The 21,172-nt window shown below is 31.9% G+C and overlaps 1 protein-coding gene across 4 annotated transcripts in view; it reads right to left on the bottom strand.

The window, feature by feature from the left end:
- LOC126781731 (tetraspanin-2A) overlaps window positions 1-20,495 on the bottom strand; it is a 42,304-nt gene extending 21,809 nt beyond the window's left edge. For all 4 annotated transcript variants that reach the window (XM_050506736.1, XM_050506735.1, XM_050506733.1 and 1 more), the window contains exons 1-3: window positions 20,303-20,495; window positions 5,251-5,448; window positions 4,602-4,778 (exon numbers count right to left, since the gene is read on the bottom strand). In XM_050506736.1, the coding sequence (XP_050362693.1) occupies window positions 4,602-4,778; window positions 5,251-5,448; window positions 20,303-20,410 (483 nt within the window). In that variant the 5' untranslated portion in view covers window positions 20,411-20,495. The remainder of the gene's footprint in view (window positions 1-4,601; window positions 4,779-5,250; window positions 5,449-20,302) is intronic.
- Window positions 20,496-21,172: the final 677 nt, after the last annotated feature.

Genomic DNA, 21,172 nt, shown 5'->3' with positions numbered 1-21,172 from the left:
TATATACATTTGTCACCTTAGCTCTTAGACGCTGGCGCTCCAAGAAGCATAAACCACTTCTTATAAATTAAACATGCTACCTATCATGGCATCTGAGATATTTATTATGTTAGTTGTGCCTGTAATTACTGGATAGTTTCCCATTATACCTGTTAAGAGTAAACATGTCTGTTACTGTTTGTCAATAGATGGCGTTGATTCATTATTTGACTATCCTGAATCACGCTGTCCAAGCTTTTTTGTGATAATACATACACGTAAAGTCAATGTTACAAATCTGATCAAATTTATTTAAGTACTCGGAAGGACCAAATGGTGAACTAAATATTAACTATAATTCACCATTCGTCCACAGTGCAAAATTAAATTTGATCAAAATTATAACATTGATATTACTTATATATATATATATATATATATATATATATATATATATATATATATATATTATCACAAAAAAACTTAGACAGCGTGATTCAGGATATTCAAATAATGAATCAACGCCATCTATTGACAAACAGTAACAAACATGTTTATTCTTAACAATACCTTAATAACCAATAGCTGGACAAAGCCCTACCAAGGGTGTAATTGAATATCAACCTGATATCACGAGTTTTATATATAAGAACCACGATGATAAAATAATACGAAAACAATCCTGTTTACTGATATTACTGATATTTTATCACTATAATATAAGATAAAAACTATCACAGACACTTCATAAATATGAATACATACACAAGAAGGTATTTATTGAATTCATACAGAAATAGTTCATGTAAATATTATTTAATGAAAGCGTAAAATCCATTAAAGTATTTTAGTTTAACTGAGGAATATTGATACTTTTTAAAGCAGATGTATAAAAACACCAAAAAATCTACTTCATAGTATTTCAAAATGATCTAAACGCAGTACGTTTTTTTATATACGATTAACTCGTACTATATCAATAGTTAGCTTATTGCAATTAAACCTGGATTAAAGCACATCAATGATTTTTATAATAGAATGTTTTTGAAATAAATAACTCATATTATTTAATAAAAACTATACATAAAATAATATTATTGTTTAATTAACATAACTAAAAACTTGAAAGTTTTAAAAGGTAAAATCAGATTGTCGTTGACAATCAAAATGAACGGATATCTGCGATCACGAGATTTTTGTTCCAATATTCAATCGGACATCGAAGTGAACGTGTCGCCGAAGTCATTTGATTAGTACTGACGTCCCTAACGGCAAACCTACGCTACGTTTCAACATCGACTGTCCATTTGGTAAATGTATTTTGGACAAGGTTTGATTTCGTCTCGATACTTCAGGCGACACTGCGTAGATAAGAACGTTATGGCCCCACTTTATTTATGGCGCTTACGAATTCTATTTACTTCTGCCAGGTGATTGAATGGAGTCTAGTTAGTAAAAGGACGTTCTAAAACCGCCTTTTTAAGATTGTAAATGACTTTTATTTTTACATTAAAACGTAGAAATATAAAGTTCAGAATACAAAAGATCTTTGATATTGAGCGTTAATTTTCTGCGAGCCACTCAAGTCAATACTTTAATAGTGTATTAAATGTGTATCTGTTTGTATGATAAATATGAGTGTGTTTTTCATAATAGAAAAATAATGGTGTAATTTATAATACTAAAATAGAAATGATATTAAAATAAAATATAGACATACTACGCATGGCGGTGTAATAACAATAAAAATACTACATGTACGAGTAATATTTTTGCATGTATGTAAAAACAGAAAAGCAAAAAAAATAAACATAAATATAAAATGACAGACTACATATACTATTAACATGTCACAAAGAAAATTATATATTGCGTTATGTTTATCAAAATTAATAGCTATTTCAATACATATAATTACTATAATCTGTTTATATGTGAAATTCAATTAATTATTGAAATTCGATTGGATTACACAATGTGTTTATAGTATATGAATTAGTTGCACCTGTTCGCTATACATTAGGTGAGGCAATCAATGACGGGGACTTTATTAAACATAAAGCTGCGTTACAATAATAGGATATTTGGTAATTTTTGTGATAACAATATGAGTCGGTAATGAAGTGTCTGTTATTGGATTAAATTTTTAGTAAAGTTTCAATTCCTAGGACGGGCCAATAAAAAGTTATTGGGTTTTTCTGTCAGAAAATTCTCAGTAGCATCCCGGAGTCTGGAAATTGGAAGTGTGTATAATCTCATGCCTCGGAAAGCACGTAAAGCCGTTGGTCCTGCGCCTGAACTATTTTCGGTCGTGTCGGATTGCCGATGGGACATCAGATTATGAGAGTGAGGGAAGAGAGAGTGCATCTGTTTTTGCGCACACATTTGTACACTATAATATCTCCTGCGTAGTTGGTTAATCTCTCTTAAGATTGGCCGCCGTGGCCGAAATCGGTCTGGAGGACATTATTATCATTAAAGTTTAATGTAATGTTATGTATTTGTGTTCATAAATGGACATATCAAAATATCTATTTCGGTGGAAATGCATCTTAATACGAGCAATATAAAAAACATAAACCAAAGTTTAAACACTCAAACGAAAGAATTATAAGTCATTCCAACATAATATACTATATCTGCCGGTTGGCGTGGTTGGTAGAACACTTGCCTTTCACGCCGAAGGTTGTGGGTTCGATTCCCACCCAGGACAGACATTTGTGTGCATGAACATGTCTGTTTGTCCTGAGTCTGGGTGTAATTATCTATATAAGTATGTATTTACAAAAGAAAAGTAGTATATGTAGTATATCAGCTGTCTGGTTTCCATAGCACAAGCTTTGTACAAGCTTAATTTGGGATCAGATGGCCGTGTGTGAAAAATGTCCCAGGATATTATTATTATTATTTAGTTACTGTGCCACGAGGGAATTGAAGTGTTTTACGTTTACAAGAAACCTCAACCATTTTGATACAGTTTAAGCCTTTGAGCGGAAGCGATCCTGTTATCTTTACTGATATTATAAATATGAAAGTGATTTTATTGGTTTGTTTGAACACCCGATTAGTAGGAAATTGCATACATGCTACCACGTTGTTAACCTTTTAACACTTGCCGGTTTCTATGTAAGCTATATAATTATGGCGTTAAAGTGCAGGATCATTGTTTCATTGCATCTTAGGTAAGTCAAAAAACTCGGTGTCCATAAATAGGATAAAGATTTCAACGAAAAATTTCAGGTCATAATGGATCTTACTTTGATATCAAATATTTTTAAAAATAATATTTTTTTACACCCGAGGATAAAAATATGTATTATGAAGATAAATAAAATTATATTATAATTATAATTAATGATTCAGTATGATTTAAAACAAATGATTTTAATTTAATCACGCAATAGGTTGTTTTTACTGTCACCAATAATGTAAATAAAACGTTTTACGCAACAAAAATTTGAGTTAATGTTGACAGTAGATATCAGTTGAGAGAAGGAATTACTAGAGGTTTCTCCAGCTTAATTCTCATTTGTTTTCCTTTGCAAGTAGACTCAGCTGACAGCTCATATATACACGGTTAAGACAGTGAGACAACTAATTGAAATTAATACTGTTTGATTAGTATATTTTGGTTATTTTCATAGTTTCATGTCTTATAAGTAGGTATACTACATTCTATAATGTCATTCTTAAATACGTGCAAGGCTTACGTAATCTTGGCGATAGCGAGCTTCCCTGGGATGTTTCTTGAATACTTCCGGTAGCAAATATATTTGCAACGATATGAAGTATATTATTTTATTATTAAAAATAAATTAAAAAAAGAACATGAATAGTGCAAAGTATTAAGAGTATGTACTTTTACGTCGAATTTTCTTAGAGTAGTTTAGATACTTGTTCCAGTAAAGTGAAATATGTCACAATGTAGTAAGTAATATCATCTTAAGTATTCTATTTTATGCCGTGTAACAACAGTGTCATGTGTTATTTTATTTCTAATAATAGACCATAAGCCGCTTTGCAGCATCGTCCCGTTTCCTGTGTACTTACACCACTGATAAGAATGAGAACAGAGGGTTTAAATGTCTGGATGTTTTCTTACGAAAATGGAAGTATGATTCAACATATTCACCTACGCGAATAAAATGATAAAATATTATAAAATTAGCCGTGCTTCCCGGTTTTACCTAAAATCAAATTGGATTCAACAAGTACATATCTGTTTTATATATTTAGCCTTATTATATTGGTTTATGCTTACCGTTCTTTTTATCAGAGAAGAAGCTTAATTGTGTACATTTATTTATAAAATTTCTCAATCGATGAAAAATTGAATGCAAATATATTTTTCTGATGTCTTACTATCCAAGACTATCGCGTTTAATACAAACAATATTGCTTTATACTATACTAGACGCGTATAACTCATGTTAAACATTACTGTTATAGTCAATTACCCTCCTTAATAAATAGGCTAAATAACACAAAACTATTCTTTCAAATCGGACTGATAGATAGTGTGATTAACGCGTTCAAATAAATAAACAAATTCTTCAAGCCTTGTAATATTATTATAGATAATAAAATTTAAAAATATTTTTTAAATAATATCTAATACTTACACCTTCTTGTACCATCCTTAGTATCTCCCGACTGCCTTCATGTTGTGGGTTGTTTACGAGTCTAAGGATGACGTTCCTGATAAGAGGTTGAATGCTGGAGTCATACGTTGAGAAGTCCAATACGACACACGCACCCACTAGCCCAAACACGAATAAAGCGCATTGTGTCGCTGTAAACTATAAAAAAGAAAATCAAAATAAATAGAAGCGCTTAAAACAATGTAAAGTAATTGAGCGTACATGTCACTTCTTGTGAGTTTTTTTCTAGATACCTACCTATTCTTTGTAATCTTTCAAAATATATATTTTGTTGTGTATTGTGACTTTGATATATCCGGCATACACAAGGCAATGTATTATGATGCTTAAAGGATATAATCGTTTCATAATTCTAACAGATCTTCAGTGTTTTAAACATTGACGAAGGTCAAATTTAACTTGGGTTAAATCTGGATAGTCATTGGTTGGTGACTGCTGATGACGTGACAGGCGACCAATGAACGTAAGGTTAAAGCAAAAATAGTTATTCTGATTTTGACTTGATATTATTAATCGTTTTGTTTTTAAAATCATGAGTATTTTTAAAAATTGAACGGTAATATTGTTTCTGTTTTTAAACTTAATATAATAGAAATCTGACTCAACTTACCACTAGTAGCAGGAATACGTTCTCCATTAACGCAGAACCGCATCCAATGAAAGCTACCACCATGATGCCAAGCGACCCGATTAGAATTATGTATATACCGATGAAGTACTTCTGTAGCTCCAATATCCTCATCCACTCGTTGAATCCCGGCTCGAGACATATCCAGAGACATAGCGCGAATATTGACACGCCGAACAACTGCAAATAGAAAACATGTAAAAATTATTTATTTCAACACTAGGAATAAAAAACTGACAAAGAATTGTCTGCTTGCAAACTGAAGGTAAATATTTGTAAAAATATTAAATTAAACAGTCTGTATAATTTTTAAATAATCTATGATATTTGACCAATATGAATCATCTGAGAATAAAATTAATAAAATTATAAACACAATATAAGTATATGAAAACTTTTGGTTAATAATATCCTCCAGACCGATTTCGACCACGGCAGTCAATCTCAAGAGAGTTTAGCCAACTGTGCAGGACATATTATAGTGCACAAGTGAGTGCACAAACCGAGGTGCACTCACTATTCTCTAACTCTCATAATCCGATGGGACGACAATCTGACACGAATTTTTACATTATGACATTAGAAACTTTAACTAATGTCATAAAAAGTCGTTTATCTTGAAAATAATTATAATGTAAAAATATAACATTTTAAAATTCCATACAATAACAAATATGTCTTAAAAATTAATTAAGAAAATGAAGCCTCGAAATTATTCGTATTTTTTGAGTAATTCACAGGCAATATGAAAAAAATCGAATTCAAATGTATGTTTCAACATTGTGTAATTGTCTAGTTAATTGCAAAAAAGTTTTGTCTGCAGTATTCGTGGTTAAAAAGATTCATAATTCTTTTGATTAACAAATACGGTATACGAGACTATCAAACAAATTGAATTCCATTCCATTCTAGCATTTTAAACTCGAGTTTCAAAGGAATACACACTATTAGTTTCTGTATTAAGAAATATTTTATATATTTTTAAGGTCGTAAAAAAGTATTTTTTTATCTTTCAGGATAAAATTGAATGTTAAGATATTACTGATTTAGAGTTTATGTAAGAATGTATCGAAAAGAACCGGCAAGTGATGTGCAACACTGCAACAACTGTACAATGGTATAAAGACTATATATAGACTATATATATATATAGTCTTTATACCATTATAAAAATGTTTACCATAATCCTATTGCTGGCGAAATTGCCCGATAAATCCATTATATTTTAAAAACAACTATAAAACTATGCCTGATCTATGTAAAACTTTTACTATCTCATTAATTCCGCGAGTGCCATAAACTTTTATGCCGGAAATACGCAATTCCCCAATTTTTACTGCTAACAGTTACCTCGGATTTATCGGAACGATTATCTTATAAGTTAACATGAATAAAAACAAAGAATTTAGTTAAAAAATACTGAAAAAAACTATTTATACTTTTTTATTTAATCTTCACATACTAAGTTAATACTATATATATTTCGAGTGCTCTCAATTGTGGAAAGACGTAACAAGAAATATACATTGCAAGCATTGTAGTTAAAATTGCCCATTGTTCAAATTCGTCTCAATAGGTTTACAAAAAAAAAAACTCATTACGTATCAAGTTTCGTCACCGATTATCCTCAAAAAACTTCAATATGCCCAATGCTGATAACTACAGAAAATCAATTGTTCTCCTAAAGCTTGAACATGTAATTGGTGGTAATGCTATATGATTCATAAGTAATTTTCGATAAATTAGGAAACTACTGCTTCTTTTTATAGGATCAAATAATCGTAAGCTAGTCGTAAGCTTATAATCAACTTTATTTTGAGAGGAATGAATATCTTTAGATCATGTGATTCCGTATAATAGCTTTGTTTTTGCCTTCCTGAATTGTTATAGATAAAAGTTAAGTCACTTTCCCTCTTATTTGTTTGCTACCATCGCCGTGATTTCTGATTACTTTTCTGATTTATTGCTATATTATTTCTAAGCTCATATAATAAGCCCTTAATATATATGTGTCTGGGGGTAAGGATTTTTTTAAGAAGATTAATCTAGTAGAGAAAAATATATTAATATCACTATCGATATTCCGACCAAAATATTCGAGCAAAAATATTGTTAAAAGAAATTATACTGGTGGTAGAGCTTTGTGCAAGCTCGTCTGGGTAGGTACCACCCACTCACCAGATATTCTACCGCAAAACAGTACTTGGTATTTTTGTGTTCCGGTTTGAAGGGTGAGTGAGCCAGTGTAATTACAGGCACAAGGGACATAACATCTTAGTTCCCAAGGTTGGTGGCGCATTGGTGATGTAAGCGATGGTTAACATTTCTTACAATGCCAATGTCTATGGGCGTTGGTGACCACTTACCATCACGTGGCCTTCCTATTCTATAAAAAAAAAAAAATTAACCTCTTTATACTCGTAAAAGTTTTATACGAGGCCGTATTAATACATATTATACGTATATATGATGTACTTAAAGTTATATCGTGGCTTAAATTAGAAAATTATTTAACATATATATTTACGTCGGAAATGTGTTATTTCGAAAACATTGCGTATAGAAATATTGCTACCCAATTCGATCTTGAAGTTTTGCTCTCACAGCGTTTTTCTCTCGAAGAATTTTCACTTTAAAATATAATAGAACGTGTATGTTCTTTGACAATTTGTATCAATTTAGTGACATGGCGCTCGCATTATGTGTCGTGCAATCGTGTCGACAAATTCTACTCATTTGCTCTCTTTTTCTTCTCCAAATAGACACATATCTTCCATATTTGTTGCGAGACGGAAGCCTTGAAACGTGAAATGATGTGACTTTTTATTTTTCTTACTCTGCAGCCAAATCAGTTACAGAAATTGCACCTAACAAAAATAATTCAATGCTCAAAAAATATATTATGAGTAAATTATTTTATCAGAATATAAAATAATTTCTTAAGAAAAATACACTATCATTATTAGTGGTAAATGTGTGTAAGAGTTATTATATAGGATGAAATAGAACCGTTAAGAGAAACAAGGAACAACCATTCGGGGTGGGGCTAGGAATTTGTTAGTTGAGGATTTAAGTAACACATTCAAAAAGGCCCAAGTTATAACTTTTTTTTAAGGTAGCTAAAAATCTCAGAATATGAATGAGCTATCAGGAGTAGATAATCTATATTAGTATTAAATATTCAATCGATGTTATTAGTGCTGAAATTTGTTCATAATAACGATATTACCAAAAAAATACTTTGCATAACTACATCAGAACATAGATAGCAAAGGGATATTTGTGTGAGTTTAAAAATTGAAAAAGCACCACTATTCAAAGGCTTAATTTATAATTTATGTCGTGCTAAATGCAGAAAAATATCGTGTAAAGTTATCGTGAAATTCTGCCACCAACCAACCTGTATTGTATACGTGTATGCGCAATTTTATAAATAAATAAAATTAATAAACAATATAAATATAATAATATGTTCCTATAATGAATTGATATAAAGCATGAAATTACTCGCACGTACACCAATACAATCTCACACAAACAAGAGGTCCAATCCTTGTTCCTATTTATTTTTTTGTTTTTTATAGAATAGGAAGGCGGACGAGCATATGGGCCACCTGATGGTAAGTGGTCACCAACGCTCTTAGACATTAGCATTGTAAGAAATGTCAACCATCACTTACATATCCAATGCGCCACCAACCTTGGGAACTAAGATTTTATGTCCCTTGTGCCTGTAATTACACTGGCTCACTCACCCTTCAAACCGGAACACAACAATTTGCTCCTCCCGCGCCCCCGCTCAGTTCCATAAAGGGGTTTTATAAAAAAATCACTAACTAATTAGTGAAGAGACAATTATTATAAATTATTATAAAAGTAACTTAAGTGCGTGTGTGCTGGGTAACTTTAAAATTAACTACTTTTGGTGGGTAATGATCAAGAAAGAACGCCGTAGAAATCCTCTGCTCGTTCTCTGCCCATAAAATACGTCAATTGCAACAAAAACGTCTAAAATTATCGTTACGTAAAAAACGTTGCGTACATTTGATCTTGAAATTATTTCTCTCAAAGAAATTTCACTCTGAAAATTTTCACTACTATTTAATTATTATTACTAAATAAAAAAAAAACATAATGATCTAAGGCATATTTTTTAATATGTAATTGGGGGTACATATCATTTAAATATTAGTACAACTGTTGGAGAACAATAGTAATAAATAAATCTTATTTATGTGATTAATATAAATCTTTATTTAAATAAAACTTTACTTTACTGTTTATACTTTATAATTTTTATGGAAGACATTTGAAATACGTCAGAATTTAAACTTACGTGAAGTATTTTAGTTATATCAGAAATATCTTGTTCTGTATGTAGCATCAGTGTTTTTGACAAATTGCGCAACATCAACTATCGGGCAAACTTTCTTACCTTATTCAAACTTGTACAATATTTAACTGTTCTTGTCTGTTTTCTTCGTAATAGAATTTTTATTTCGTTTGTCGGACTTATTTTGTACAAACATGAAAAATTAATGTTCGTGTCTTCATTTATAAAAGAGATAGAATAGAAAATATTTTGTAGCTAACCTGGAAATAACTGTTTGAAACTCGTTCGTGATTTATATACTAAAATTAGCAAAAGATTCATGTAGACGCTGTGTACTGTTTTATTGGGATAATATAGATGGAAATGGTACCAAAACAGTGTAAGTTGCGCAACTTACACTGTTTTGGTACTATTTGTATTTAGAATGCGAGAAATAAGAAACGAGAATTTAGAAAACTGTAATTATATCTTGTTTTTAGAATATTTAATTTAAATTAAACTTTATTTTTTCATATTTTTAATGTTATTGTTTCAAGTTCAGATATAGTAGTATAATAGTCACAAGAGTAAACGGACAAGCGCAAGTCAGCTTTGCAAATTACAAACCATTGTTACACGTATGATTTGATATCACAAAAACATATAATATTTTCGGTAAAGACATCAAAAAATTTGTTGTCGGTCTTAATAGGAATTTTGAATTTTATTTTTTTGACAACTTAATTAAAATTTAACTAAATATGTAAATTTAGAAAATCATGAGACTTAATATAAAACATATTGGAACTTAAATTAAGCTGATCTGTGAAAGAAAATTAAGTTTCTATATTTCCTACTACACAGAACGAATACATTTCGAACTTGGAACATCAAAGATAAGAGTAATCAAGCAAAAACTGCAAGAATCAGGTCGCTATAGCAGTTGCGGGAAGTCTTCCACAGCGCTTCATAATCTCACAAGCAAAAAAGAGCCATATCTACGCATCATTATACTCTGTCTGCAAAAACCTTTGTCGAGACAACAACTCTGTTCGCAATCCATTAGGGCCTCGCCAAATGACGCGGAAAGTTGACTTGTACGTTTGTACAGTTTGCAGCGGGAAAAATCATATAATGCTGGGGCCAGGCCGCCATTAATGCTCGAATTCACTCGCTGATACACGCTCTCACGATGATAAATGGGACAATCTGGGAACGAAGCCGACTAACTAATAAATTTGAAACAAAGAAAAATCGATTCTGTCAAATTCTAGCCGAGTTGTTTTTAATGGACCGATTATTATGCTTGAATTCTTGAAAGTTTATTTGATAGCCACCATTTAATATAATTACAATTGTTTCTAAGAGTTCTATTTTAAAATTACTTTTAATCATTTCGTTTCAACGTGAACAAAAACTGAATTTACAAATATTCGATAAACTAGTAATAAAATACGGTTTCGTAAAATATGAAAAGATAAATAAGGAATGAATATATATAAAATTGTGCGTCTAACGTGGGTTGGCTTCCTGAATTACCTCATAAGACTTCGCAAAAACGCTAACACTCGGGATATTTAGGATGATATAGAATTAATTTAACTTGGTTCCACTTTACGATGTAACTTTTTGCATATTGACTCAAGAGTATATTAAACGTAAGTAATCGTCCTACCTTCACTTACAATTTGTTAAGAGTATAAATTTCATTAATCTATGGAAATCTTTTAAGTGACAAATATTTTTTAATGATCGCGTTTTTCATACCGAAAATAACACAATTTATATTCTTGTCCGATGCTACGTAGACTATGTTTTGCTCGTTTCGGGAGCAAAGACAGAGTTTTTGTGATGTTAAAAATTTATAGCATCGTAAAAACTCGCACCGCGTTTGTCTGCCGCGTGAAAAGCGTCTCGTATATGGCATTACAATGTAGATACGTGAATATTTTACGCGTTAAATTTTATATCAAACCATAGATTACTAAGTAAAGGGCATCCACAAAAATCCAGACGGAAATATATATAAAAATTATGTTGTCTTCTCACGAGACAAGTTTATCAGACGAGAACCACTATTTTGGTAATGTTGCGCCGATTTCACATCCCGAGAAACCCGTCAGTTCTGCCTCTGACTGTATCTCCTCTGAGACACCTGTGAATCCGGAATAATAAAGACTTTTACAACGTTTCAAAATGGGGACTTTTTCTCGCAATTCAACCGCAGCGTGCACTTAAGGGATTTGAATATCTTATATGGAAGATTTTATCTATTCCACGCAACTCCCGGGAACGAATCCGTCCCGAATTTTAAGTTTTTAAACAAACACTTAACACCTTCAACGTTTGACGCTTGAGTTGGGTTAATCGGCTTTATTTTAACGTTTATAAGCCAAAATTTATAGAATTGAATTTTGTTTTCAGTTAAAGTGAACAAGAGTCCAATTTCGTATAAATTGCAATCATACAGTTAAAAGTGACTTCTTTACGGGTCCGCCCAGCGACTTAGCGTTACCGTTTACAGAGAACATTGCGGAAAAATAAATTTTGTAAATGGAATAAGACGCCAGAGTCAGCGAAAATACATGGAATTCAAGACGTGGGCGTTTTGTTTTTCGGGCGTTTCCTTAATCTTCCTCAAACTTTACCCTCTCAAAATCACTTTTTTGGTTAAAATATATTTATTTACTATCTAGATCGCTATTGCTTGTATGTTTCATTTATCATAAAAGTACATTCGATATATTTTAAAGGTTAAATTAATATTTTTTGAAGCGCATAATCAACTAATTGAAGGCAACGAAGCAAGATCCTGAACTTTTTGCTGAAGTTGAACGAGAGAAGCGTCTTCTTTTCACAGGCAATTATTAATTTAAGTAGCTTAGACTCTAGGTATTTGTATAAATGCTGTTTATATTAAGGGATTTTATTCTGTACGAGACTATATCATTATTAACTAATTAAATACATTTACTAATCATCAGTTATGTACATTGCATATTATAATATATAGGATTAAATAATTACAAAACCATCTGACATATAAAAGGCAATTTCTTGGTTGTCTCCCTAGGTATTCTAATAACGCTTCATCTGTATGATAGAAATCTGGACTTTCGTATCATAATGTGCCAATACATTGCCATGCACTAAAAAAATATTCTACGCCCTTATTAACCAACAAAGTCTAATGGACGGACTTAAAGTGTGTTTCTATTTCGCTCACTGAGACTTAAATATATTCAGAACTGGTTTTAATCTTAAGCTAGAATCGAAGAATAACGATTTCTCGGTGATTGTAAAAGCCTGATTTGATTAAATATACTCTAAATAACTAAATTTGATTATTTATTCGTTTCAAAACTTTGATAATTTTTTTTCATTCTATCATAATACTTATTATTAAAATAGGTTTGAACAATTCATTTTCGAGAGCGAAAGTTATTTCAATTGTCATCAAAATTTTCGAAGTTGGAATACATACAATTAGTCAAATAATTAATTGTAACATTTACAATATATTTTGAAATGTTTATATAAATTAAAAACTAAATCGAATAAAGCTGCTACAAGGTAATAGCTACGTTTTGCAGAAGTTTGTCACAAAAATAGAACCGTATGCAGAGGTGACATTTTAAATGGGAACACGGATCCGTCTTGGCACAATTCCAAAAGTCAATTATTGGGAGTGACCTCGCGGGTCGACTCAAGCAATTATTTCTCATTTGTGCAGGAACACCTTAACGATTGTTCAGGTTTGAATGACACTTGACGTTCAGCGTTTTTGGCGTCAACTCGCTCGACACTCCAATTTAAAGCGCTATTACGATTATAGTTCGTTATACGGTCGTGAGGTTGATAGGGTTTGAAGTTAACGTTCATATCCGTTATTTCGTGCAGCGATTGATTTTAAACACATTATAAAACTACAACGCTGTTACGTCGATTACTAAATTTGTTTAAACAGTTTTTTTGGTATGAAACGTGTAAAAAGAACACGTGAAATAAGATAAAATATTATCGTAATAGATAATGTTTAATATAAATAAATAAAATGTTTAAAATGAAAAACATTGTACCGAGATTTTGACAACATACACTCGACAAACTCGTTTTCGCGATGTACAGAAATGGACATTGGTGTAAACTTATATAAATATAAGTTATATAAATACAAGTTTACGCCAATGTTTTAGTATATTTTTTATAATTATATATGAAATAAGAGAACGGGATGTGCTTCCACTAGTCAAATTAAGAAGTCGACACTTAAATAGTCAGCCATTTTTATTAACACGTGCGAACTAAGCAACAGCAAAAAACCGTACATGGCACCGTGCTGCGCCACGACGCTGCGCCCTCGCCCGGCACCGCGTGCCGTTACACGGTGGCCGGTGCCGCACCGTAGACGGATCCACGTCCTTTGGGATCTTTTCGAACTATTTAAAAATAGTTTTTTCAATCGAATTCTTATAATTAACAATCATTGCTGTGTTAATTTGTTACTTAGCAATATATAGTCATAGAACTATAATGTTTACCTAAAGGAAAAAAAAGTCATTGTGCCAGTTTATAAAGTTTGTTTTAGTCATAAATAATGCCTCTAATAAAAGCCATGATTCAAACAAATAACTGCACCATTTTAGTACTCAAATGATATAAATATTAAATGATCTAGACAAGTAACGTATTGATTGAACTCCTTTGAAGAATAAACCAGATTATTTGGAAATGCTATTAGTAATTTAATAAATAATGACGTAGACAGTTATTTATTGTTTAGATCGCCTCGGTTATGTTCGAATATACGAGCTGTTCAGTATAAATAAATGACCACCGCATTATGGAATTTTGATATATTTAATATCATTGGACGTTTGCTTCATAACTCACAAACACACAGATACACAAGTTAAACTCATATTGCTTCGGGAGCTAAAAAGCGCTGCAAAAAGTACAAAGCATTTAAAGCGCCAACGCATCGCCAACAATGGAATCTTTGATGAACCAGGATTAAATAAAACCCGCTATAGTGGTAATTTATTACCTGGAAACTATATATAGGCTAAATTATATTTAACTAATTACATTTAAAAAAAAACAGCGAAAGTCTAATAGTTCGCTTTAAAAAGGTGTACACCTTTCACAGATATCATTTTCTTAGCGACTTAACTTAAACTCACTAATATTATTAACACGAAAGTAGGTTTGTTTGTTTGTTTATTTATTAGATTTCACGTCTTAACTATTCAACCGATTTCATGTAATTTTTACATTATTTTTTTATAGTATAGGTAGGCGGACGAGCATATGACCCATCTGATGGTAAGTGGTTACCAACGCCCATAGACATTGGCATTGGAAGAAATGTTAACTATCGCTTACATTGCCAATACGCCACCAACTTTAGGCTAAGATGTTGTCTCTTGTGCCTGTAATTACTCTGGCTCACTCATCCTTCAAATCGGAACACAACAATACCAGGTACTGCTGTTTTGCGGTAGAATATCTGATGAGTAGGTGGTACCTACCCAGACGAGCTTGCACAAAGTCCTACCACCTGTTTAAATTATTTAGATGTTAATAAAAACCTTTGAAATTTAAAATAGTTGAAAATATAGTGCCTCATGCCTCGATACACACGACACGGTATTGTTCCTATACCTACTGTCTCTCCGTAGTATCCGATTGCTGTTCCAATTAGACTAGCGAATATTAGGAGTAAAACTGTGTTCGTGATACATATTGCAGACGAAGTTAACAGGGAATTTTGATTATTGATTAATCTAAGAATAGGTAATACTACATTACACATTAGGATAACGTATATATAGGATAAAAGAGATGGTGAAAAAGCCATAATTTGTAGTACAAAATAATTAATTTTAACTTTTTCTGCACTATGCTCATTAGGTAGGCAGGCAACGGGCCAACTGATGTTAAGAGGTCACCACCGCGCATAGACATTGGCATTGTAAAAAATATTAACCATCACCCAAAGCACCACCAGCCTCGGGAACTACGATTTTATGTTCCTAGTGACTGTAGCTACACTCCATTACTAAGTTAATGCAATATTGCTGCTTGGCGGTAGAATAAATGATGAGTGGGTAGTACCTACCAAGACGGTAAGGCTTAGTCTAGGTTAGGTATAAGGCTAACTAAAAAAAATGTATACATATACAGTATTAAATATTAATATTAAAATTTGTATTATGCGTAAATATTTGTGTGTTTTTGTAATTTATTTGTATATTTTTATTATCGTAGTATCACGTTCATGAATTTCTGATTTGCCTAAAGGTTAACTAGACGAGAATGCCTTCAGGCGTTAAAGCCGCCTTTTGTTTCAAATACGCAATTTGCTGGTCAAAAAAGATTTATTTTTATAAAAAACCTAAATATATAATAACAAACTCATAACCGGTTATCGGGCTTTGTGTAGCTCCATCGAGGTAAAAAGTAATGTAAAGTAACAGAGTGAAAATGTTTGCAAAGCTAAGGCTTCTATTTAAGAAGGGAATGTTTAGAGCTTGTTCCACCACCATGCTCCAATGCGGGTTGGTGTATATACACAGATTTTCATTCGTCACATGCTTCCTCATGAAGTTATCCTTCAATGCACGAGACTATCACATGTGTGTGTGTGACGATAATATGTGTTTAATATATTAAGTATATGAAAATTCGTTTACAACGAATGTTTTAGGATATATAAGCTATACTATATACATATATTGTAAGAGATAAAATATATATGTTTACCCAAAAGCCATAGTTCAACAGACCCATCCGTTCACTACCCTTATAGTTAATGTTTAATTTTCCTAATTAACCATGCTTAATAACCGCTGTATCGAGCAAGTTATGTAAGACAATTTACTGCTGACGCCGCGTGCCGCTAATGTTTGCCTTAGATAACGATAAGGGTGATTGCACATTGAAAATACGATTGTATCTATTTTTATATTGTAACTGTAAATAAAAATATAAACATGAACCGTCTTGTCCAGCCAGTGATATTCCATGAATAGTTAATTTAAACCTCACTCGTAATGCTGAAAACTAACTTACGATAATACGTTTTGAAACGTATCGTTTAAATATTACATTAGTTATAATCAATGTCGCTTTCTGACATTTGAATACAGAACCACTACTGTTTTGAAATCATTTCAACTACTGGTGGTAGGGCTTTGTGCAAGCTCGTCTGGGCAGGTACCACCCACTCATCAGATATTCTACCGCAAAACAGCAATACTTGATATTGTTGTGTTCCGGTTTGAAGGGTGAGTGAGCCAGTGTAATTACAGGCACAAGGGACATAAAATCTTAGTTCCCAAGGTTGGTGGCGCATTGGATATGTAAGCGATGGTTGACATTTCTTACAATGCCAATGTCTAAGAGCGTTGGTGACCACTTACCAACAGGTGGCCCATATGCTCGTCCGCCTTCCTATTCTATAAAAAAAAAAAACCTATAATATTGTATTTATTAATTATATATATTTTATGTATTACAGTCGAGTTTCATTCCGATTATATTTTTAATACTATTTCGCCCGTCGTATCTCGACTTGTGAAGGCTATAAAGATACGACAGCTGAAACAGACAAATGAAATACGTTAACGATTTTTAAATTAAATTTCTAAATTCAGCTTGGAAATATCATATGAATTAATTCAACTTATAACACACTGTCCGGATGTATAGTGGCGCTAATTACACGTAATCGTAAAATTAAAATTTCATAAGTCTAGAGTACTCGTTTTCTTTATTAACCCCATACGTAAGAAAGAGATAGCAATGTTTTTATTCCTGTTAAGCTTAGCCCTAAAGATGAGAAAGGACAACAGTATTGGCGTTCAACTGTACCAGTGCTGATGTCATAATATAAACATATTTTATTGTGGTTTATTTAAGCAAATTGTGACAATTTCAAAGGAATAATGAATCAATAGTCTGTCTTTCGTGAAATTATTGAATGTATTAACAAATATTAGTTGTCACGATAATCGTATTAGAAAACTGTTTACTGATTTTAAAAACGCATCATATTTCATATAATATCATTTTTCCTATGCATAATAAAATAAGTGTAAACGTAACGTAAACGTAACGTAAGAGCCGAGATGGCCCAGTGGTAAGAACATGTGAATCTTAACCGATGATCGTGGGTTCAAACCCGGGCAAGCACCACTGAATTTTCATGTGCTGAATTTCTGTTTATAATTCATCTCGTGCTTTACGGTGAAGGAAAACATCGTGAGGAAACCTGCATGTGTCTAATTTCACTGAAATTCTGCCACATGTGTATTCTACCAACCCGCATTGGAGCAGCGTGGTGGAATAAGCTCCAAACCTTCTCTTCAAAAAGAGGAGAGGAGGCCTTTAGCCCAGCAGTGGGACATTCACAGGCTGTTACGTTTTTTACGTTTATGTTCATATATACAATCAAAGTAAGAAATGACAAGTTCATCGAGATCCCAATGTGCGCTTACCCTTAGGCTACCCCTCTCTACAAAATTACCGACCCGAGGCCATAATTCGTCTGTCCATCTAAAATTATGTGGAACATCTGCCTTTTTATATAACTTTCTTAAGTTTAATTTTGTTTCATAAAGTTCCTGGTCGTGAGTTTTTCTTAAAACCATGTTAGGTTAATTTGCTTAAGGGAAATATGATAAAATATAATTTGATTTGAATTTGATTAATCAGAACTTTTTGGATAAATATACTTTCATGAGTAACTTTAAGTCTACATATTATGTTTCGATTGTAAATGTACGTTTGTATTCCTCTTTGAAGTGAAAGTAAAAAAGTAAAATGAAAAGAAACAATCGAGATCAAATAACCTGGTAACTAAATACATTCGATCAAAAACAAACATTACGAACAATTGGTTTCAACAAAATAAATTCAATACAATATCGCTGAACAAACTGAACGACAGCATACATAAATGTTAAGTACCAAATATTAAGTACATTACGATTGTTTATTTATTATTTTAAGAAGGCAGACGAGCAAATGTGTCTCCTAAAGGTTAAGTAGCAATCTTCATCCATTCATAATGGCAATGATAAAGTATAAACCACTTAATTCATTCGCCTATCATAGGCTCTTAAGATGTTATATGTTAGCGACTGTAATTACACTGACTTACTCATCACGTGGACAGGAAAATAGCAATACAAACACTGACAACTGCATTAGGTAAACTGCACAATGACATAAAGATTAAAAAAAATATATAAAAAAAGAATTAAAAAAAAAGTATAAATGTGTCTTTTTTTTCTCAACGTAGACAATATTAACATAATTTAAAGAAGGTTTTTTTCTATATTATATTATATAGGGAAAATATAATTTACAATGTTCTTTTTTATCTTTAATTTCCTCAATATTTCTTTGAAATACGAATGGGTAGATTTAGAGATTAGTAGCTATTGTGTATTCTTAAGCAATATAAGGTTATTTGTAAAATTTTTAAGCGAAATCATGGCTCAAGTCAATGATATTGCTATAAGTATATTAATTATTTTATAAAACTTTGCATTGGGGGAATTCAACAGCAGGGAACAGCTTCAAAGGCTTAAACAATTATGCTTAGATGTAACAAAATGGTATTATAGGGTGACGAGGAAATCAAGCCGGAACTCGCAAGTTTAAGGACTACAAAAGGCATACAGAGTCAATTTAATAATTCATTTTATATACAATATATGGCAACATTGATATTATAGTGTTGTCAGCATGTTAGATAAAAATGTCAAATTAAATACCGCGAGCGACAAAGCCGGATGTAACCAATTAATACAAAGTGACTGCTTATTTAGCGTTAAACAAAAAGCATACAACGATGAATGTAAATGGTAAATTTTTATTAACAATGTGATTCACAATGACTCTGTTTCTCGGAAAACAGGACAAGTGGCTTATCAAACTGATAACGGTGTTTACGCCCTTTTAGCTTAGATCACTTAATAACGTTTAATGCGTATACAATAACGCATATATCACGAATGAAAAATTCGTTTCAATAATATTATACATGGCCTATTTAGGTGTTTAACTTTAGTTTTAAAAATAAGTTTATTTGCTTTCACATCACAAACGAAATCGTTTATAAATATAACAACTATAAAACATACTTAAATAAAATGGACGTTATTACGTGTATGACCCCAATAATTAGAGGTTTATTATGATGCTGCATTTAATTGATAAAGAAAACGTAGTAAGCGACATAGCTGAAGACGATTAGTCATTATCAAGCATCTTATCTAAATAATTATTATGAATTAAAAATCAAAAATGGTTATATATTAAGGTAAAGTAAGAGTAAATGTGCCTTGTAGTGAAATGTTTGAAGCTAATTCCACCATGCTGCTATAGTGTATGATAGTGGGTACAAATATTACTGAATTTTAACAAGCACGAGATGAATTAAATACATGAAAACTATTAGTACTTGTTCGGATTTGAACTTAGGATTTGCGGTTAAGATCCACGTGTCTACCCAATGTACCATCACGCATCGATCATGAGTCATACATTATGTTTCACAATGTACGCAATACGAACAGTTTTCAATTTCGTTGTTGCATTTCTAAAATCGAATCTAGTGCTGTAAAGTAAATACTAACAACTAATTCAAAGTAAACACGCTGCGAGAAATAGAGCTGGAAGGAACCACTACTTGCAATTCCCAATACCCACCCACAGTACAACGTTGAAGCAGAACAAAGTGTACTTGATGCAATAAATCTGGGACTCCAGTTTCCCGACCGCCGGTCCTTGTCCTCCGCCTCTGCCAACCCCTGCCATAGCACTTTAATATTTCACTTCACTACAAACAGTTTTGTCTCGTGAAACTTATTTAAGGCTGTCCATTCAGACGATCGGATCGTTACTGCCCGCTATCAGCAAGATAAAGCGTTACACATAGCTAGGTTATCTATATTTGCGAAGATAAAGTTGTGATATGGTGTTGGATTCAATTGCCACACCTGCTTCGTGTAGTTTTTTAACATATTTTCATGTCATATAGCCTTTTTCATGCCCTTCGATCATTTAATACAGAAAAAAACTGCGTTTAAAGTTATAACACGTGTAAGAAATGAAATCTCATTGGGTCAAAACAGTTCACTCACACTATATATATAGAATTTTTGCGATCAAATTTAACCTTGAACTATTTCTTTTATCGCTCTAAAAGAAAATAAAACATTATATCTATTAATTTAATTATATTTCTGGATTATTTACTCTCAATATTTTATCTTACCGATTTGTAATTTAGCATTGTTATATTCTTGGTAATATTATAATCACAATAAACCAAACATAGTTTATTGGTGAGCAAATTTATTTTATAATTGTAGTAGCAAAATACTATAGTACAGTATAAGCTGTGAGTGCTGAATGACTTGCAAAACACATTTCGTTATTTGCTTTTGAAATCGATTGTATTTACAATTTATTAAAAATGTTTATATATACAGTTATTTTTGCCTAATAAAAATATTAAAAGTAAACATGACACTTAAGGGTGTTTGAAGGTACAAGGCATCTTTAAAGCTATCGTAT

The sequence above is a fragment of the Nymphalis io genome, chromosome 4, assembly GCF_905147045.1.
Source record: "Nymphalis io chromosome 4, ilAglIoxx1.1, whole genome shotgun sequence".
NCBI classification, from domain to species: Eukaryota; Metazoa; Arthropoda; class Insecta; order Lepidoptera; family Nymphalidae; genus Nymphalis; species Nymphalis io.
This window is presented reverse-complemented; position numbering and strand designations above follow the sequence as displayed.